General features: G+C 46.9%; 1 protein-coding gene across 3 annotated transcripts in view; it reads right to left on the bottom strand.

The window, feature by feature from the left end:
• Positions 1–22,496, bottom strand: part of PEAK1 (pseudopodium enriched atypical kinase 1) — a 156,700-nt gene that overhangs the window by 10,577 nt on the left and 123,627 nt on the right. For all 3 annotated transcript variants that reach the window (XM_082254202.1, XM_082254203.1, XM_082254204.1), the window contains one exon: positions 10,904–11,097. In XM_082254202.1, the coding sequence (XP_082110328.1) occupies positions 10,904–11,097 (194 nt within the window). The remainder of the gene's footprint in view (positions 1–10,903; positions 11,098–22,496) is intronic.

Below are 22,496 nucleotides of genomic sequence, written 5' to 3'. Positions count from 1 at the left end.
TGGACTTTTTCCTATTTTCCAATATGATGCAGATCACTTTCTCTAACAGACCTTTGCTTTTTAACAGCTCTTTCTCAGTAGCCAAGCTGTCAGAGAAAGCCGGCCCACATGTGGGTAGTGCAATTTTTCTTGAACCAGTAAGTCCTCCCTTACTGGAAGCTTCCAAGGGTCTGAGATCAAGAGGTTCTGGAGAGCAGAAAACCAGGTTCTCTTCAGCCAAAACAGGGCTATTACGATGACCTATGCTTCTGGAGTTTGGATGTTCTGTAAGACTTTTGGAATAAGCCTGAAGGGAGGAAATGCGTATAAGAGCTTCCCTGATCAGGGGTGGGCGACCACATCCAAACCTAAACTGCTCAAATCCCTGTATAGCGAGAAGAATTTCCTTACTTTTGCAATTTTCGAGGAAGAAAAAAGGTCTATCTCCAGATAACCCCAGTTTTGAGTGATCACCGTGAACACTTCTTGGTTCAGACCCCATTCTGTAAGTGAGATCTAGCGAGTTTAATTTCCCTTTGATGTGTACTGCTGCAAGGGAAAGGACATTCTCTTCTGCCCAGCAAAATATTATCCCGGCTAGTTCCCTGAGGATTGCTAAATGCGTGCCTCCTTGTTTGTTGATATAGGAAACCGCGGTGATATTGTCCCAAAGGATTAATAAATGTTTTCCCCTTATGGTGGATGCGAAAGTGCGCAGAGCTTCCCAGGTTGCCCTCAGTTCTCTCACGTTGGAAAACGTCTTGGCCCATTTCCCTTGGGCTGCCTGGTGGCTCATGTGGGCTCCGCAACCCCACGCACTTGCGTCTGTTGTGATTCTTAATGGAATCACCTGTGTCCAGCAATGTCCCAGAGACAGATTCCTTTCTAGCAGCCACTACTGTAAGGATTCCTTCACTGGACTCGGCAGTGTCACAAGATTGTTTAGTGATTGTTGGTGACCATTCCATACTGATAACATGAACCTTTGAAGAGCTCTCATGTGAGTCTGGGCCCAAGTCACTGCTGTCATCAGTCCTAACAATCTCATTATCTTTCTAATGGACGTTGTGGGGTCCTGATCTTCATAACCAATGGGACGTCCCAAACCAGTGGTAAACACTGTGGGAACAGCAGAAAAATTCCCAAGGCTAAACAGTAGCCAACCAGGCAAGAGGAGCTCAACCAAAACAACTACTAGAGCCCACCTAAAAAAAAAAGGAAAATACACCCTCGAAGAGGATCAGGTCCTCTAAACAGCAGCCTGCAAAACCTTGCAGCCAAAAAGAACATCCCTAGATACCAACACATCCACTTTATAAAACTTTGTGAAAGTGTGCACCAACGACCAGGTGGCTGTCTTGCAAACCTGCATCACTGACGTCTCATGAGGCACTAAGCACCTGAGTAGAGTGCGCCTTAACAGGGAAAGGAGAAACCTGACGCTTGATGGAATAGGCCGGAATAACTGTCTCTCTGATCCATTTGGAAATGGTCGCAGAGGAAGCGGACAACCCTTTCTGAGGCCCATCGTGAGCACAAATAGTAAGTCTCTGTAAAGACTCTGTAGCTGCCAGGTACACCCTAATTGCCCGGACCACATCCAAGGCATGCAAGGCAATTTCCTTCGGATGTTTAGGCCTGGGACACAGGGAAGGCAACATAATGTCTTCATGCAAATGAAAATCAGAGACAACCTTTGAGAGGAACGACAGACAGGGGCAAAGAACCACCTTATGTTTGTGAATCACAAGGTAAGGTGAACAAAAGGATAATGCTGTCAGTTCTGACACACTGCGCGCAGAGGTAATAGACACCAAAAAAGCCAGCTTCTGAAACAGTGTAAGCAAGGGAATCTCCAGATGATTCTCAAAGGGGGGCTTCTGGAGGACCGAAAGCACCAAATTGGGGTCCCAAAGCGGCAACTGAGACCACACTGGAGAAATCAAATGTCAGACACTCTGAAGAAAAGGTACGCACCAGGGAGTGTGTGGCCAAGGGTCATGCAGGCCAAAGCCAACACCTTGCCCTTGATGGTACTCAAGGTCAATTTCTGTACAACCCCCATTGAAGGAAGGTCAAGATCCAAACCACCGAGAAGGAGCGAGGATAAACCTCAAGAGACTCACACCACACAATGTACATCTTACATGTACGAGGGTAGATCTTCCTAGAAATAGATTTCTTAGCTTTTAACTGCGTAGGAATCACTGACTCAGATAAACTTCTATCCTTCAGCACCTGGCATTCAATACCCAAGCCCTCAAAGCCAGTGACTGTAAAGCAGGATGGAAGATTGGTCCTTGGGACAGCAGATTCTCCCTGAGAGGAAGCTTCCAGGGACTGTCGGTGACCAGCCGCACCAGATCGGCGTACCAAGCCTGGCGAGGCCAGTCTGGAGCTACTAAGATGACCGGAATCCCTTCTGCCTTGATCCTGCTTAGAAGTCTTGGCAAAGCCTGAGAGGAGGGAAGGCGTAAATCAGACGATACTGACCCCACCGGGCCACTAGCCCATCTGCGGCGTCCTCCAGAGGATCCTGTGACTAAGCCACAAATCTCTGCACCTTTCTTTTGAGCCGAGACGCCAACAGATCCACCTTGGCGATACCCCACCGAAGACCACTTACCTTGGTCCAATGCCTGCCGACTGAGGTAATCCACTTGCCAGTTTTTCACCCTGGGAATATGTATGGCGGAGAGGGCTGAAACAAACTGTTCTGCCCACCTTAGAATGCCGGCTACCTCCAGAGCCACCAGGATACTTCTTATGCCCCCCGGAAATTGACATAAGCCATGGCCATGGCATTGTCTGATTGAATGCGCACTGGGGATCCCTCAAAATGATCTGTCCAATGGGCTAGACACAGTCTGATCGCTCAGAGTTCCAAGACAATGATCGGTAGTCTAGACTCTTCCAGTGTCCAGATCCCCTGAGCAGAATGTTTGCCGAGGACGCCTCCCCAGTCGGACAGGCTGGCATCTGTGGTGACCACAGTCCAATAAAAGGGAAGGAAGGATTTGACCAGACGAAGCACCGGAGAACGAAGCCACCATATCAGGGACTCCTTCATTCCCCGACTTAGCTGTATCTGATTTTCCAGAGACTGCCGAGTCTTGTCCCATTTAGCCAGGATCTCTCTTTGCAGGGACCTTGTATGGAATTGTGCAAACAGGAACCACCTCGAAGGTAGACACTATCAGGCCCAGCACCCGCATTCAAGGTCGGAGGGATGACCATCTGCCGGACAGCAGGAAATGAATTGAGGCCTGCAATTTCTGGAGTTTGTCCAGAGGAAGAAAAACTCTGGCTAAGGCCGAGTCCAGAGTCAGACCCAGAGTAGTCCAGCTTTGTTGACGGGACCAGAGCAGACTTCTGAAAATTCAGAATCCAGCCAAACTCCCGCAGCATTCGTCGCCCAGTCTGGAAGTTGATTGTAGATCTCATAGGAAAAATCCAGGAGAATTTTTTTTATCTAAATAGAAAAAAATTTGCCAAGACCAGAGATCCTAGCAAGAAACTAGGTCCTTACTCCTGACTAGGCAGAAAAAAAACTGAGTACCTACAGCAGGGAAAGGGAGTATATCCCCTCGGACTACCCATAGGCATAGCCAGATTCTTTTTCTGCCTAGTGTCCTACTCCTTTAGGGGGCAGTATCACCCAATGGTTATGAAGTTCAGGAGCTGTGCCCGTCAATAAACGAAAGAGAAAGATGGTTTCCATCTTGAATTTTTTGTATTTGACTGTTCTGTTGAACATTTTCAGGTTGAGGATCAGTCTGAAGTTTCCTGACTGTTTCTTCCTTAGAAAGATGTGGGAGTAAAAACCCCCTCTGCTTTCCCTTTGAGATAGGGAGGATATAACTTATGACTCCTTGGTCCATCATTTCTTGAAGCAGATTTGTCATGGCAGGTGTAATGTTCGCATTTTTCGGAAGCCTGGTTACTAAAAAATGTTCAGGGGGGATACGATTGACTTAGGGACCCCAAAGGGACGCTTTGGTAGTCCCCACTCTTTAGCAACAATTTTGTCAAAATAGGTGGGGAAAGGAAACCTCTTTGCTGCTCTGGATGGCTTGTGAGTGGCAAAGGGAACCTGCACCTCCTTTGCAGCAGCAGCGATGGACTCCATCCTGGCGATTAGATCTAAGATGTATGCGTTGTTTGATGTGGCCTGCCACTGGGATAGGAAGGCCCCCAGTCTCGCTCCTGCCTGGCAAGGAGAGTCATTGCCCTTTTATCTTAGGCTGCAAGGGATTAAACAGAAATCCCCCCTTTTACCTTTGGTTTTCTATATTGCAATGGCTTCTTTTACTCTTGTTTGCTACCTTCTTTAGGTCCCATTTTCTTGAAAGGACGAAACCCTTTCTTCTATTGCTGTTTTTTGGGGACCGGAAAACTTTGCTTCCTGTCTGATAAATGTTCCAACACTGAATCTAGATCTTCACCAAAGACTAAATTTCCTTTGAATGGCAGAGAACATAACTGTCTTGGAAGAGGCAGCTCCTGCCCATGTTTTCCACCAAATAGCCCTTTTTGCTTGGTTGATCAGAGCAGTGCATCTAGCCGAAAAACCTGATGGCTTCAGGCAAAGTGTAAGCGACTGCTTTGTTACGTACCGGGCGGGAATCCAGAAGCTCTTCTTTAGGTGTATCATTTTCCAGCAAAACATTTAATTGCCTCAATCAATGGTCCTGGCAATGCAAGTAGAAACAATAATCAGTTGGAAGTGTGCTGCTCCTGCGTCCCATGCCTCCCTTAGGTAGCCTTCAGCCTTCCTGCCCATGGCATCTTTAAGTGAACTTGTCTTCAAATGACAAGTCTGAATGCTTTGCAACCCTGGACAATGATGCATCCAGTCTTGGACACTTTTCCCATAGTGATGTGTGTTCCTCTCTAAAGGGAAACCTTCTTGTGAGGCTTTTAGGGAGAATAACCCTCTTCTCAGGCTCTTTCTATTCTTGTAAGATTGTGTCCTTCAATGCTGCATGTACAGGGAAAGATCGAGTCTCTTTTGTATGTAACCCCGCATAAAGTTTGTCATGGATAGATAGATCCTCTTTCTTCTCCTTTTCCAGCTCTAATGTATCATAAATTAATTTTAGGAGCTCCTCTGTCTCATCAGAAGGAAAAACGAATTTCTGAACTTGACTACCTTTCTTTACCTTGAGTTCCCCCTCCTCAGGACTACATTCCCTGCTGGATCCTTCTCCCATCTCCTCCAGCACCCCTGGATCCCCCTCTGCAGCCCCAGGGGTTGGAATGGGAGTTGCTGAGCTAGAAGCGGAAGTACTAGGTATAGCAATATCCAGGGGTCCTGAATCTTAAGGAGAGTTTCTGAAGGATTCAAATGTTTTAACCATTTCAGTCTTCATGGTATCTAGAAACTTCTTGCGTATAGAGCTACTTTCTTTCTTGGCTAAGGCATCTATGCATTCTTCGCATAACATTTTTTTTCCATGAGGATGACAACTTGGGTTTACACAAGGCACATCTCTTTTTAGGGACCTCAGCAGGCCCTGCTTCATTCTTATTTTCACGGCTCTTCCCCTGGGGAGGCACAAACGATAAAAAAGGAGCTGATTCAGAGGGAGCTGCCAGGTGTAAGGAAGAAAAAAAAAGAAAGAAGGAAAAAGGACACCAGTGTCTGACTCCCTAACCTCTCCAAAAAACAAACAAATAAATAACTAAAACACCCCACTCAGTGCCCCTTCACCGAGCTGCAGGTAAGGATAAGATGATGCACAGTCATCACTTTCCTACTTTAGGGCTTGGATCCTCCTGCACCCCCAAATCCTCTTCAGGATCAGCGGAAGGTCCTTTAAATAAGCTGGTAACACCCAGCTCAGCCCTTGACCTCCTCTGTGAATCCTGGCCTGGCATGTGTGGATCGGCATGCCCAGGCAAAGCACATTCCACCTTAATCTTGCTGGGACATCCTGGACTCCATTCCAGCTTCTGCTCCATCCAATATGGCTGCCGTATCACTTCCGCCGGAAGTACATCACTAGCCTGGACCGGAAGTGACATCAGCACTCGGCCCCCTGCCTCCAAACCATCAGGAAGTCATGCCTGGCTTCACAGTAACACATGGGGGGAAGCTACAAGTAAGTGCACTACACTAAATCCACAGGGGAGAGGGTTAGCCTCCTATAATGGCTGTCCTCAGGACCTACCAAAAAACACAGGGGAGAGAGGGTCCCTTAGCCTCCCCAGGAGAGCCCAAGATAATCCTTCCATTTACCCAGGAACACTGCCCCAGGGGAAACAGATATAAGCCTGGGAGGTCCCTGCCACCTAGCACAAAGGCCTGACAGATGATGAGAAAACAAATCAGTGATCCTGTTTGGCAGGAGGAAACACAATAACTTAGGGACCATGCATAGTGCCTGTCTTTTTATACTAATGTGCATTTGTGTTTCCTGTGCTAGGTGGAAGTAGCCACTCCCTCATAAGGCCGTCCTGAAAGATGACTTGGGAAAGTTGATCTACCGTTGGGTTTTTTCCGAATGATCTGTGCCACTGGCACCAGGGTAATCTGACGGCGGGTAAGTCTCCCTGCTATCAGAATGCAATAACTCAGCTGGAGTAATTCCCCCATTCACCTTGAACATGTGGATGAGGGAAATCAGGTCATTTTTTTTCGTTAAACAAAAAAACGATTAATGTATGGCCTGCCTAACTCACTGTACTGTATCTATGGAGAAACAACGTTGTCAGGCTAGGACATAATTAGAGTTAGGACTGCAGAACAACCCCTTCCCCTAATCTCCATAACAGAGGGATTTGTTCTGTAGTTCACAGAGGTGAACTGAACAGGGCTAATAACACTACTCGGTAATTCAGGTTAGTGGGGGCACTGTGTTGACAGTTCATTGCAAGAAGTTGAAAGCTCACTAGTTTTCTACCAGATCAGCAGGTCATTTTTTGTACTATTCAGATATTCACCAGACCAAAAGGTAGCAAAAAAAAAAAAGCGCCATGGTTTACAGCCCTCTGGACATAGACATCTAGCCGCTCATTGCTGTACACACACTGCGGCTGTGATGTTGTGTTTCAAAGCTGTGCAAAAACCAAAAGCATGTTACATTTAGTGGTCATTACCAATGCAAATCTATGGGGCCATGCTGCAACCATATATGTGATTGCTGCGCAGCTGTGCAGCATTCACAGGCTTAAATCAGTCAGCGAGGAGGCAACATATCACTTCCTCACCACCTGTCAAATGCCCTCTGAGAAGCAATCCAAACAGTGATTGCACTTCCTAGCACACTATGCATGTGAACAAGCCCTTATGGTGAACAAACACTTGAAGCTAGCTTCTATCAAGATCAAGCTTGCAATCAGATGCAGTCAATAGCCAGAAATTCCACAATGATCTCTGGCAGTCAAGGTTGCACCTAATGCCCCGCATACACGTGCAGATTGTCGGCCGAAAAGATTCGGCCGACGACCGATCGGCCGATTGTAGGCTTGTTAGTATGATGCTTCCGCCAGCCGACAGCGCACTTTCGGCCCAACAGAATCTGTTGTGCAAGCATTAAAATTTTTGTATGCCGACACCAGAACGGCCGATTGTTCGCCAGTCAGTACAGATTTCGGCCGACAGACAGCAGATTTGCAAGACTGGGCATGCTCAGAAAAGAAAAAACACAGGGAAAGTTAACCATCACATGACATCACTTCTGCAGTCGGCTGTTGTTGGCCGACAAAATTCATGAGCAGTCTTTTGCACTTTTCAACAGACACGACAGCCCTTGGACAAAAGACGGCCGATCGTTCGGCCGACGATCGGTACGTGTGTACGAGGCATAACAGTCTTGTTTGAGTAAAATGTCCACATTTTTAAAAAATTCCCTGCCACCCACCCCAGCATCCCTTAAAAAAGTTCCAGGGGGCAGAAAGGATCGGCGATAATATGAACACTGTGATTGGCTGTCACAGTGGTCACATGATCAGGAGCCAGTTCTGCCGGCTGCTGTTCAATAGCTGGGACCGACAGCTGTCTTTAACAGCTTGCTCTCTGTGCTGGGAGTGCCTTCCCAGTGATATATGTGCGGCATGTAGGCGTTAAAGTCCACCCTTTTTATGTGTTACACAGGCTGCAACAGGTTAGTTAAACTTAGGTGCTTATTTCTAGAGTTTGAACACCGTTATAATAGATTACTGTAGGTATTGATAGGGAGGAGTGCTCCCCAGTGGCTGCTTGTATTTTTTATACTGTAGCTCATTTATTATTACTGACATTCCTCCTTGGCTTTATCTGTTGTAAATTGTTTTACTACTTCAACTAAAATTTTAACCAGCAGACTCTTAAGCTAAGGCTTTGGTAAAAAATTTGTATTTAAGGGATCAGATCAATCTACACTAATAATTCAGTTTTTTTGTGGTTGCTTGGAAATAAAACTGTCAGTTTCCTTTATCTCTCAGTGACTTTAATGGTGACATTTCTGTGCTTGAGTCGCATTATCTGCACACCTACTGTGAACATTATGAGGGGTTCTTCTCTCCTTGTTGGATTTTATATACTATGGAGAATGCAAAAGGAGATGCTAGAACATACAAAAGGCGGTGAGACCACATAAATCTCCAGATGGACAGACTGGAATCATGACAGGGAAACTCACAGTCGAAGTATACAAGACATATGGGAAGCCAAGGGACAGCTCACCCACCAGTTTCAACTTATAAATAAAATATTACTTTTGGGTAGACTGACACTTTAGGCTGGGTTCACACATGTGCGTTGTGAATTGAAGCTCTGTTTTCACAGCTAATTGACAAAGTAGTTGTTCAGTGTTTCTGGTCAGTTTTTGATCATGATCAGGTCTACATTAGGATCAGGTCAAGATCTTATCCTGTTCAAAAGTGAATGACATGTGTGCTTCAGAAGTCAATGAGCCTTAATTCGCACCTGCGCTGGACCCCACTGCTCAGAAAACTCACAGGACTCTTTTTCAATTCGCACTAAGGGCTCTTTCACACGGGCGTTCCTTTTTTTTTGCCCGATCAGGTCCTTTTTTTTTTTTTTTTTTTGTAACGGACACGGATGACACTTGTGTCATCCGGTCCACATGTCCGTTTTTCATCCCATCCGTTTGTGGATGAAAAACTGACATAATGTATCTCTATGTAAATACGGATGTCAGAGGATGACACCACTGACATCCGTTTTTACGTCCGTTCCGTTTTTTGAAAGGAAGAAAAAATAGGGTTCTCCTCCGTTCAAAAAAACTGAACTGAACTGACCTGACGAAAAACGGATGTCAGCTGATGATCATTCACTGACATCCGTATTTACATAGAGATACATTATGTCAGTTTTTCATCCGCAAACGGATGGGATGAAAAACGGACATACGGAACGCTCGTGTGAAAGAGCCCTTAATCTGCACCCCGGCTGCACTGGACATATGTGAACAGGCACAATAGAAAGCAATGTTCTTTTACATTTCATGCGAATTGGATGCGGTTCAAAATGCATTCAATTCACATATGTGTGAGCCTAGCCTTAAAGTGGAACTCCAATTAAACTTTTTTGTTTGATTTTTATAGTGAAGGAAGGGTTACACTTGTGTCTTGAATTGAGGATTTCCTTCAATTCCTGTCCTAGTGAAGGTGGTCATAATGACAGGAAAAGAGGGAAAATCTCGCTAACAGGGTTGAAGACAGTAAAAAAAAAACATAAAGAAATAAAAGATTTTAAGTACAGTTGTAGAGGGTTAAAAACTTTATCAGGTTTTTTTTGTCTGCATTCTCTAGCAGATCACAAAAAAATGACAGGTGACACAATATTAATAGAGTAGTTCATAAATTTGCAAAATATCACCGATGACAGCAATCCACAGCCTAGCCCCCAGCTACATCACCAGCCTCATCTCAAAATACCAACCTAATCGCTCTCTTCATTCCTCTCAAAACCTCCTGCTCTCTAGCTCACTCATCACCTCCTCCCATGCTCGCCTCCAGGACTTTTCCAGAGCCTCTCCAATCCTATGGAACTCCTTACCCTTATCTGTCCGATTATCCCCCACTCTATTAGCTTTTAGGCGATCTCTGACCCTCCTTTTCAGAGAAGCCTATCCTACCAACCCCTAACAAATGTACCTCCTTTTTCTCCATCAACCCATCCCCCACGGTTATTGCCTTTTGTTTCACTTGACCCTCCCTTCTAGATTGTAAGCTCTAACAAGCAGGGCCCTCTAGTTCCTCCTGTTTTGAACTGTATTGTAACTGTATTGTCTTCCTTCACATTGTAAAGCGCTGCGCAAACTGTTGGCGCTATATAAATCCTGTATAATAATAATAATAATGACATCCTTAGAGGTATACCATATAAATTCTATAATAATTTTGTTTATTTCATCTTATGCCTGGTACACATGTTAAGTTTTATTCAACCCAGCAGGGAGCTAGGCTAGCTGAACTAACTATGCAATGTTAGCACAGTAATCTGCCTGTTGTGTTGTGTTCTGACAGGGAGACCCCCCCCCCCCCCCAGAACACGCCAGTCAGCGCTCACAGCCATTGGCTCTGAGCGCTAATCGGATGGCGACTGGCTGCTGGTTTTACAGCATGCTTGTTGGACAGAAGCCAGTCCTGGGATCAGCTTTTGTTGGACAATAAGCTGTACACACAGGCCGAATGACAGCTGGTTTCTACTGTACTAGCCGATTTTAGCTATACATTTTTATTCCTATGGAATTATTTTTAAAAGGGATATGATCCACTGTCAATGTAAACCGTATCTAAAAAAAAAACACAATTCCAGCTCGTAGACTTTGTTAGCCATATCACAAATTGATGGGTGCACTGTAACGATCTCTGAGTAATGGACAACATACCAGTAAGCAGATATGTAGAAAAGAATTTCCCTATTCTTGGGGTATTACTATGTTACTACACAAGACCTGCAGGTGATTCTCACCTAAGTTGCTGTAGGTGGCTCCCCCTGGGCTGCAGTCTGATGAACTGTCAGAAACAGCTTCTGGCTTTTCACAAGTCTGTACATCAGTGTCAGGAGGGGTGGGTGAAGCGTCCGTCACAGTCTGATCACCAGGCAAAGGGGGCAACGTGGGTGCTAAAGAAGGAGAGCCTTGTGCAGGCATATCTTCTGGAGTGCTGCAAAAGACAGATTGATGAGAGCTGGTTATTAATCTATCACATTATTCATTCATTCTATACTGTTAATTAACATCTTAATTTTCTGTGCGAAGAACCAACAACATACAATACACAACGGCAAGGTAAGCAGGAAGCATGGCAGTGCAAAAGAAATGTAGCTATAAAACTGTACGGACAGACAGACAGAACGAACGAAAGTAGAACATTCAAAAAGAATGTTAGAGTCTCACCGTGCCTTGCTGCTGACACAACTACCCATTTTGGAATATGCAGTTCATGTGAGAAGTACTAATCATTTGTCCCTGAGGTCTGACCTAACCTGTGTGTTTACCTGTGAAGGAGTGTCACCAGATACCCACCCCTCTGACAGCTCAGCACATACACATACCGCCCCCTTCCTCCACCTCTGATAAGCAACCTGGGAGAGGAGGAAAAGTAGTCATCATACAGTACAGAAGCCAGGTAGTCAATATACTTAAAGCAAAATAGCTGGCTGTTTTCTCTTTAAGCTTTCACAACTGTTGTTAATGGAAGCACGTTTGCCTGTCTTCCCCTAATAAAGCAGCTCCATCTCTTGCAGTGACACAACAGCTCCTGGATTTTATTTTTTAACCCCTATTTTATCCCATTAACGGCAAAAAGACTGACATGAACTCCCCCATTCTATCAGAAACATACCTGCCCATGGAATCAAATGTTTGACAAATATAGATTGCTATTGTGGTGCAATGGAAAAAGGGAACTCTCCAGTAGTAGAAGAAACTGTAACTGCACAAGCAGAATAGCATAGCAAGGAAGAGGAAGGAGATGCATCAGGAAAGGAAGTGTGACAGCACAGTGACAGCGTTATCTACACTGGAAACTAGAAGAAATGTGGTGACTAATACTTCACACAGAGACTTCCACTATTCTGGAATGTCTGCACTCTGTGTGATATAAAAGCTGTTGCAGGTTTCACGCATGTACAGTCATACATAAATCAGCATACTGCATACGTGGAATAAACAAATACGTCTCACTATTATGGAGCTGTGATGTCATGTGTCACGTCACATTCTTATATGGTCATGAAACTCTTGTAACATAATAACCTAATGTTTAACATTAAGGGAGATCTGTGGTCACAGCGGCACACTTTCATTTAATAACATCAGCATTGTAACAGTAACACAAACAATAGGTATTTTTGACAATCCATTATAAACTGACTTGAAAAGTCTCCTTTCATGTTGTGAATGCTGTCTCTCTGCTGGCCATCTCTTTATACATCTTCCTGGATTCCCTGCATGCTTTGTAGTTTCTCTTCTGCTGTTTGCTTCCATTTCTAAGGACTACATATCCCATGGTACTGTGCTGCCTGCAAGCTGTGATTCCTGTACTGACTCTGCCTCCTGGAACTCCTCCTCTCACCACCTCTGTAGGTCAGAAGGCAGGCTCTGTGAATTCTGTGACACAGCAGTGACTATAAGCAGGGCATAGTGAATAGGTGTCACAGGAGTCAAAGGAAGTAGATCGCTCAGATTAATAGGTTTAGGTTACTAATAAATAAAGTAAAATGTTGAAATATTTAATTTTAAAATTTAGACCATAAATATACTTTAGGCCTCACGCACACTGGAAATGTTGCTAACTCTGCCACACTCCTTTCCTTCTGGCAGCAATGTTTTGGCAGAAAAAATGCTTAAATCTTGTAAACTTGTGTAACACGTTTAGGCGTGTCAAGCACTTGGCTGTTCATTCATTTCATTGGCAAGAATGGCAAGAATTAAAATGTGATCTGGCCATTGAAATTAATTACAGCCCAAGCTCTAAACGCACCTAGAGCTTAAACCTAATTAGATGCATGTAGGCACATCAAACGTTTTTGTCTGCCAAAACTCTGCTGCCCCTGGAGGTACTGGCTGTGTGTTTTTTTCTTTCTTTCTGCCTCTAAGGCCCCATTCACACTTGTGCGACTTGTTCTGCGACTTGGAACTGCAAAGTTGCATGACAAGTCGTACCCCATGATTTCCAATGAGTACTGTTTATATCTGTGCAACTTCAAGTCGCAGCAACTTCAAAGTAGTCCTGGCACTACTTTTGTTCGGCTTTGATACGATTTGAGGTCCATAGACCTCAAGAGTACACAGGCATTGCTTCAAGTAATGTCAAAGTTGCGTCAAAGGCGTGTGACTTTCAGGTCGTACAACGCCTACGTGTGCATAAAAACATAGGCTAACATGCAGGGGCATTTAGAGGTGTGCATGAGTCTTTAGGACTATATAAACCTCATGTTATACTGTATACTGTGATATGTCTTGATAATTTAGAACTCCTGTCGGGCTTTCACTGCTCCAATAGAGAGTGTTACTCTCACTTCCTGTTCTTCTGATAGAAAGTAGGGGAAGTTCTGCAACAGGGACACAGACAGAACAAAAATGTTTCCAAGACAGTAATTCTCTTTCTGATAAGCTCAAGCTCCCTCACACAACCCCACACCATAATCCCCCCTCCACCAAATGATTTGGACCAGTGCACAAAGCAAGGTCCATAGAGTCATACCGTGTTTCCCCGAAAATAAGACTTCTTATATTAATTTTGGCACCAAAAGACACGGTAGGGCTTATTTTAAGGGTAGGTCTTATGTGTAAGGAATCCCCTGTGTGAACCTAGTAAAAGTGTTTGTAAAATTCTAGAATCCAATTTATTACCGTTTTATAACATGTCCAGTGTGTGTTTCTGTAATCTAATAGTGTACCTTTGGCATAGCGCCGCTCAGCTAATCTCCCGCTCTCCTCTCCTTCTCTTCTCATAGATGTCAGCAGGGGATCTAAGAGCGGGTCACAGAAGCACCGAGCATTATATTATAATAGTGTGAAATACCTTCAGTACAGAGTCGCTCGGCTGATTTCCCGCTGCTCTTCCTTCTCTTCTCCCCCGCTGACAGCTGGGGGTCACAGAAGCACCGAGCCACGCTGTACCGAAGGTATTTCACACAATTATAATATAATGCTCGGCACTTCCATGACCCGCTCTGAACATTGCAGAGGGGAGGGGCTGAGATCCCCCCCTGACAGCTATAAGAAGAGAAGGAGAACAGAGGGAGATCAGCTGAGCGCCGAGCAGCGCTGTACCGAAGGAATTTCACACAATTATAATATAATGCTCGGCACTTCCGTGACCCGCTCTGAGCACTGCAGAGGGGAGGGGCTGAGATCCCCGCTGACAGTTATAAGAAGAGAAGGAGAGCAGAGGGAGATCAGCTGAGCGCCGAGCTGCGCTGTACTGAAGGTATTTCATACAATTATAATATAATGCTCGGCACTTCCATGACCCGCTCTGAGCACTTCAGAGGGGAGGGGCTGAGATCCCCCGCTGACAGCTTTGAGAAGAGAAGGAGAGCAGAGGGAGATCAGCTACCAAAGGTATTTCACACAATTATAATATAATGCTCGGCGCTTCTGTAACCCGCTCTGAACACTGCAGAGGGGAGTGGCTGAGATCCCCCCCTGACAGCTATAAGAAGAGAAGGAGAACAGAGGGAGATCAGCTGAGCGCCGAGCGGCGCTGTACCGAAGGAATTTCACACAATTATAATATAATGCTCGGTACTTCCGTGACCCGCTCTGAGCACTGCAGAGGGGAGGGGCTGAGATCCCCGCTGACAGTTATAAGAAGAGAAGGAGAACAGAGGGAGATCAGCTGAGCGCCGAGCAGCGCTGTACCGAAGGAATTTCACACAATTATAATATAATGCTCGGCACTTCCGTGACCCGCTCTGAGCACTGCAGAGGGGAGGGGCTGAGATCCCCGCTGACAGTTATAAGAAGAGAAGGAGAGCAGAGGGAGATCAGCTGAGCGCCGAGCTGCGCTGTACTGAAGGTATTTCATACAATTATAATATAATGCTCGGCACTTCCATGACCCGCTCTGAGCACTTCAGAGGGGAGGGGCTGAGATCCCCCGCTGACAGCTTTGAGAAGAGAAGGAGAGCAGAGGGAGATCAGCTACCAAAGGTATTTCACACAATTATAATATAATGCTCGGCGCTTCTGTAACCCGCTCTGAACACTGCAGAGGGGAGTGGCTGAGATCCCCCCCTGACAGCTATAAGAAGAGAAGGAGAACAGAGGGAGATCAGCTGAGCGCCGAGCGGCGCTGTACCGAAGGAATTTCACACAATTATAATATAATGCTCGGTACTTCCGTGACCCGCTCTGAGCACTGCAGAGGGGAGGGGCTGAGATCCCCGCTGACAGTTATAAGAAGAGAAGGAGAGCAGAGGGAGATCAGCTGAGTGCCGAGCTGCGCTGTACTGAAGGTATTTCATACAATTATAATATAATGCTCGGCACTTCCATGACCCGCTCTGAGCACTTCAGAGGGGAGGGGCTGAGATCCCCTGCTGACAGCTATGAGAAAAGAAGGAGAGCAGAGGGAGATCAGCTACCAAAGGTATTTCACACAATTATAATATAATGCTCGGCACTTCCGTGACCCGCTCTGAGCACTGCAGAGGGGAGGGGCTGAGATCCCCCGCTGACAGCTATGAGAAGAGAAGGAGAGCAGAGGGAGATCAGCTACCAAAGGTATTTCACACAATTATAATATAATGCTCGGCACTTCCGTGACCCTCTCTGAGCACTGCAGAGAGGAGGGGCTGAGATCCCCCGCTGACAGCTATGAGCAGAGAAGGAGAGCAGAGGGAGATCAGCTACCAAAGGTATTTCACACAATTATAATATAATGCTCGGCACTTCCGTGACCCGCACTGAGCACTGCAGAGGGGAGAGGCTGAGATCCCCTACTGCACTGACAGCTATGAGAAGAGAAGGAGAGCAGAGCAGGGAATCAGCTGAGCATTGAGCGGCGCTGTACCGAAGGTATTTCACACTATTAGATTACAGAAACACACACTGGACATTATATAAAACACTAATAAAGTGGATTCTATGATTTTACAAAACACTAAACTAGGGCTTTTTTTGGGGTAGGACTTATATTGCAGCCCTCTCCGAAAATAACAGTAGGTTTTATTTTCAGGGTAGGTGAGCGAGTTTGGGGTGGAGGAACTTGACTGGCCTGCAGAGTCCTCACCCCAACCTATTCATCTCCTTTTGGCAGGGTTCACACTATTGTAAATTGGATGCGGGTTTCCCCACATCCAATTTGTGTGCCAGGAGATTGTGACCGGCTCTCTACAGGAGTCCTGTGCGTCTTCTGGCCCGCTTCAGGCTGGAAACAGGAACACATCAGATCCCTGCTGTGAGCCACTCCGGGTGTGAACCCAGCCTTAAGCAATTAAAAAAAAAAAAGTTTTTTTTAAGTTTTCTTCACATATGTGAACAGGGAAGTCTTTTTTTCTTTTAGGGTTAGATTGGGAAAATGTAAAAACTGGATTTTTGACTTACCGTAAAATTCTTTTCTCTTAAATTCATCGATGGACGCAGTTCTCTCTGATTCATATCAGTAGGGTAATCCTGCCCCCTACAGGAGTAGGACACTAGGCAGAAAAAAATTCAGGCTACGCCTATGGGCAGTCCCAGGGGGTACACCCTCTCTCTTCCTGCATAGGATGCCAGTTTTGTATCAAAGCAGTGTCAGTAAAGTAACACCAACCCAACTCAAAATAGAGGGGCGGGTACTGCGTCCATCAATGAACTTAAGACAAAAGGATTTTACGGTAAGTCAAAAATCCAGTTTTCTCTATCGTTCATTGACAGACATAGTTCTCTCTGATTCATATCAGTAGGGACGTCTCCAAAACAGTGCCATAAAATCAGGGGTGGGAACAGCAGAAAAGAACAAGTCCCCAAGGCCAAACATAGCCGACCAGGCAACATAGGACTCATCAGCACAAAAGATGAGGCCCACGTAAAAACAACAGTAAACACCCTCAAGGAAGGCCAAAAGCCCTCCAAACAGCAGCCAGCAAAAAACCTTGCGGCCGAAAAGAGGCATCTGGAAATGCCAGCCCATCCACCTTATAAAACGTGGTAAAGGTGTGAACAAACTACCAGGTAGCCGACTTGCAACCTGGAGCACAGATGCCCACAAGGCGAAAAGCCCAGGAAGCACTAGGCACTCGAGTAGAACGCGCCGAAACAGGGAAAGGCAGAACCTGACCCCTAATTGAATAAACCTGCACCACCGCCTGTCCGATCCATCCGGGAATAGACGCAGCAGACGCAGGCAGTCCCGTTCATGGGCCATCCGTAAGTACAGAGAGCGAGACTGACTCACGAAAAGACTCAGTAGTCGCCAAGTACACCTGGAGTGCCCGCACTCTAAACAGAGTAAGCAATGCACATTCCTTAGGATGTGAGGGCTCAGGACACAAGATGGGAATACAATGTCCCCGTGCAAGTGAACACCAGAAACCACCTTTGGAGGGAAGAACGGGTCCGGACGAAGTACCACTTGGCCCCCATGAACAACATATAGGGAGAACGACAGGACAATGTCGCCAGTGCCGACACCTGCACGCAGAGTGACAGCAACCAAGAAGGCCACCTTCTGCAATAAGGTAGGCAGGGGATACCCCAAAATACTCTCAAACAGAGGGTCTAAAAGAACCGACTGCACAAAATCAAGGTCCCCAGTGGGTGACGGAGGTCACACCGGAAGCACCAAGTGTCGCACCCGCTGGAAGAAGTCACGCACCAGGGCACAGGTGGCCAACGGCCTTCGGAAGAAAAAGTTACTTCTATGCCAGGACCAAAGATCCCAGCATGGAACTAGGTCCTTACTCCTGACTAGGCAGATTAAAACTGGCATCCTATGCAGGAAGAGAGAGGGTGTACCCTCAGGGACTGCCCATAGGCATAGCCAGAACTTTTTTCTGCCTAGTGTCCTACTCGTGTAGGGGGTAGTATTACCCTACTGATATGAATCAGAGAAAACTGCGTCCGTATTGTAGGCAAAAGAATAAAGTACAGTATTAGAACATTGTTTACAGAGGGTTCAAATTGTAGGAAATTGGAAGTCTTTTTTCAGAGCTTAAAGTAGAACTTTTTTTTCCATTTTAAAAAGAGTAAAGGAAGGTTAAACCTTCAGGGTTTTTTTGTTTTTTTTTGCCATCCGTGTCCCATTGCGGAGATTAACGTCACTTCCTGTCCCATAGCCAAACAGGAAGTGAGAAGAAATCTCTGCAAATAAAAATGGGGACCCCTAAGTCACCAGAACTAGTGTCCCCATTGGAAGATTTTCTGGGGACAACCCAAAATGTGGGCTTTTCTTTCACTTTCAATGCTAATTAATGGTAAACAGGACAAATAGAGAGAGAGAATCTCCCTAACAGGGACACAGGGTAGCTAACCCCTCTCCACTCTATCCAAAACTAAAATAAAAAAAATTTTTTATACTTTAACCTCAGCAGTGCCAGAAGTTCAGCTACAGGAAGAGGAAAGTACACTCTGCACAGACTTCTACAGAATCCAGCTGCCTACACAATGTGGGTCATGCGTTATTACAGGCAAGTTATCTCGCTAAAGCACATTTTAGGGGGGCTAAATTGAATTCCCTAAATGCTGTGCGCCCCACAGAAATGATTGGTCACACAATGACCTATATATTCCAGGGAAGCGGTGCAAGATTGAGAACACAACTTTTTTAAAAGGTACCTTTCTCACGTCTCTTTGGAAAAGATAGGGTGCACTTCTTTCTTTGTGCTCTGTTTTCTCTTTCTCTTCTCAACTTTACCCTCCCCTTTCTCTTTTCAAGGCCCTCTGGTCTTGTGTGCAGGGCCGGACTGGCCTATCGGGAAATTTCCGGTAGGCCGGCAAGTCCCCCTGCCTTGAAGCTGCAAAAAAACTGTAAAAAAAAGGCTGCGGCCGGTCCGACATGCGCACTGTGCATGCACCGCCACAGCTGGGAAAAGCCCGTACACGTTCAGCTATTCCCGGGCAGGCGGCGCATGCTTGATGATGTGTTGGTACTGGGCGGTGCCATTTTTAAATGTGCGGCGTCCCACCAAAAGGTAAGTGAGACTCCTCTGCAGCCCCTGCATCTTCTCAGGAGATGCAGTGCTGCGGGCATGGTACAGGAGATTCTCCTGTACCATGCCTGCAGCACTGCATCTCCTGCACCATGCCCACAGCCCCACATTGCCTAAACTATACCCACAGCCCTGCATCTCCTGCGCCATGCCCGCAACTCCTGCATATCCTGTACCATGTCCACAGCCCCTGTACCATGCCCGCAGCCCCTGCAACATGCCTGCAACCCCTGCATCTCCTGCACCATGCCCACAGCCCCTGCACCATGCCCGCAACCCCTGCATCTCCTGTACCATGTCCGCAGCCTCTGCACCTTGCCCGCAGCCTCGGAATCTTCTGCACCATGCCCGAAACCCTGCATCTCCTGCACCATGCCCGCAGCCCCTGCATCATGCCCGCAGCCCCTGCATCTCCTGCACCATGCCCGCAGTCCCTGCATCTCCTGTACCATATCCACAGCCCCTGCACCATGCCCGCAGCCCCTGCATCTCCTGCACCATGCGTGCAGTCCCTGCATTTCCTGAACCATGCCCGCAACCCCTGCATCTCCTGAACCATTTCCGCAGCCCCTGCATCTCCTGCACCGTGCCCTCAGCCTCTGGATCTCCTGCACCGTGTCCGCAACCCCTGCATCTCCTGCACTGTGTCCACAGCCCCTGCATCTCCTGCACCTGCCCGCAGCCCCTGCATCTCCTGCACCAAGCCCGCAGCCCCTGCATCTCCTGTACCATGTCCGCAGCCCCTGCACCATGCCTGCAGCCCCTGCATCATGCCCGCAACCCCTGCATCTCCTGCACCATGTCCACAGCCCCTGCATCTCCTGCACCATGCGTGCAGCCCCTGCATCTCCTGCACCATGCCCGCAACCCCTGCACCATGTCCAGAGCCCCTGCATCTCCTGCACCATGTCCAGAGCCCCTGCATCTCCTGCACCATGTCCAGAGCCCCTGCACCTTCTCCACCATGTCCGCAGCCCCTACATCTGCTGCACCATGTCCGCAGCCCCTGCATCTCCTGCACCATGTCCGCAGCCCCTGCATCTCCTGCACTATGTCCGCAGCCCCTGCATCTCCTGCACCATGTCCGCAGCCCCTGCATCTCCTGTACCATGCCTGCAGCCCCTGCATCTCCTGTACCATTCCCGCAGCCTCTAACATGTCCTCCTGTACCATGTCCACAGCCTCTGACATCTCCTGTACCATGTCTGCAGCCTCTGCATCTCCTGCACCATGCCCGCAACCCCTGCACCATGCCCGCACCCCTGCATCTCCTGTACCATGTCCGCAGCCCCTGCACCATGACCGCAGCCCCTGCATCTCCTGCACCATGCGTGCAGTCCCTGCATCTCCTGCACCATGCCCACAACCCCTGCATCTCCTGCACCATGTCCGCAGCCCCTGCATCCTCTGCACCGTGCCCTCAGCCTCTGGATCTCCTGCACCGTGTCCGCAGCCCCTGCATCTACTGCACTATGCCCGCAACCCCTGCATCTCCTGCATCATGTCCACAGCCCCTGCATCTCCTGCACCATGCATGCAGCTCCTGCATCTCCTGCACCATGTCCAGAGCCCCTGCATCTCCTGCACCATGTCCAGAGCCCCTGCATCTCCTGCACCATGTCCAGAGCCCCTGCATCTCCTGCACCATGTCCAGAGCCCCTGCATCTCCTGCACCATGTCCACAGCCCTTGCATCTCCTGCACCATGCGTGCAGCCCCTGCATCTCCTGCACCATGCCCGCAGCCCCTGCATCTCCTGTACCATGTCCAGAGCACCTGCATCTCCTGTACCATGTCCACAGCCCTTGCATCTTCTGCACCCTGCCCGCAGCCTCTGACATGTCCTGTACCATGCCCGCAAAGCCTATGACCACCTCCTGTACCATGGCCGCACTTTTACCCAGAATTTGCTGATATATATTATATATATATATATATATATATATATATATATATATATATATATAGCCCTATATGCTTTCATATCTGTCTTATCTATATTTAATACACTCTTCACATGTGCTTTAAAATGCATGGTTTTCCCTTTTATGAACAAGAAAATACCGTAATGACGTTATGCTGTTGGGCCGGTATAATAATGCTATGGGGCTTGTATGAAATTATTTCCAGGGCTGAATTTTATTCCCTGTCCGGCCCTGCTTGTGTGGTACTGCCACGTATTTTAAAAGCTCTCCTGTGACCTGCACCCTGAGGAGCCAATTTCCCTAAACTGCGAGAGCCAATTTCCCTAAACTGCGCTCGCTGCTAGAAAATATCAAATGGGATAGAACCCTGGGAACAAAGAACATGGAGGAAAAATGGGAGTGCTTCAAGAGCATACTTAACAAGGGGGTGGGCCAGTGCATTCCACAGGGAAATAAATTTAAAAGAGCAAAACTAAACCCTGGGTGGCTAAACTCCAACATAAAAATGTATATTAGAGCTAAAGAAAAGGCCTTCAAAAAATACAAGACTGAGGGGTCATTGGCAGCATTTAAGCACTACAAAGAGTGTAATAAGAAATGTAAAGAGGAAATCAGGGCGGCTAAAATAGAACACGAGAGACATATAGCGGAGGAGAGTAAAAAGAACCCCAAGAAGTTCTTTAAGTATATAAACAGTAGGAAAGCGAGGCCAGAGCACATTGGCCCCATAAAAGATGATAAAGGAAAAATGGCCACAGAGGACAGAGAAAAGGCGGAAGTGTTAAATAATTTCTTTTCTTCAGTCTTCACAAAGGAATCGGGGGGCTACACGAACCCCGCTTGTAAGGCCGAACTAAAAAATACACCTCAGGAAGTGCCGCCATGGCTAACAGAGGATAGACTTAGAGCTAAACTAGAGAAACTTAACATAAATAAATCCCCGGGACCGGATGGCTTGCACCCAAGGGTTCTTAATGAGCTCAGCCAGGTGATTGCCAGACCATTATTCTTGATCTTTAAGGATAGTTTACAGACGGGTATGGTGCCAGCTGATTGGAAAAAAGCCAACGTGGTACCAATATTTAAAAAGGGGCCAAGATATATCCCGGGTAACTATAGGCCGGTCAGCCTAACATCAGTAGTCTGCAAAATTTTGGAGGGGATGATAAGGGACCACATACAAGACTTTAGTAATGAAAACGGTATTATAAGTAGTAATCAGCATGGATTCATGAAAAATCGTTCGTGCCAAATCAATCTATTAACCTTCTACGATGAAGTGAGCTGCCACTTAGATAAAGGTAAGCCTGTGGATGTGGTGTATCTGGACTTTGCAAAGGCCTTTGACACCGTTCCCCACAAACGCTTACTGTACAAACTAAGGAAGGTAGGTATGGACCATAAGGTGAGTACCTAGATAGAGAACTGGCTCCAGGGGAGAGTACAGAGGGTGGTGATTAATGGGGAGTACTCGGATTGGGTGGGTGTGGAAAGTGG

Source organism: Pelophylax lessonae (assembly GCF_965119305.1).
Source record: "Pelophylax lessonae genome assembly, chromosome: 4".
In the NCBI taxonomy this organism is placed as follows: Eukaryota; Metazoa; Chordata; class Amphibia; order Anura; family Ranidae; genus Pelophylax; species Pelophylax lessonae.
The sequence above is the reverse complement of the archived record's forward strand: the minus strand, read 5'-3'. Positions and strand labels throughout refer to the sequence as shown.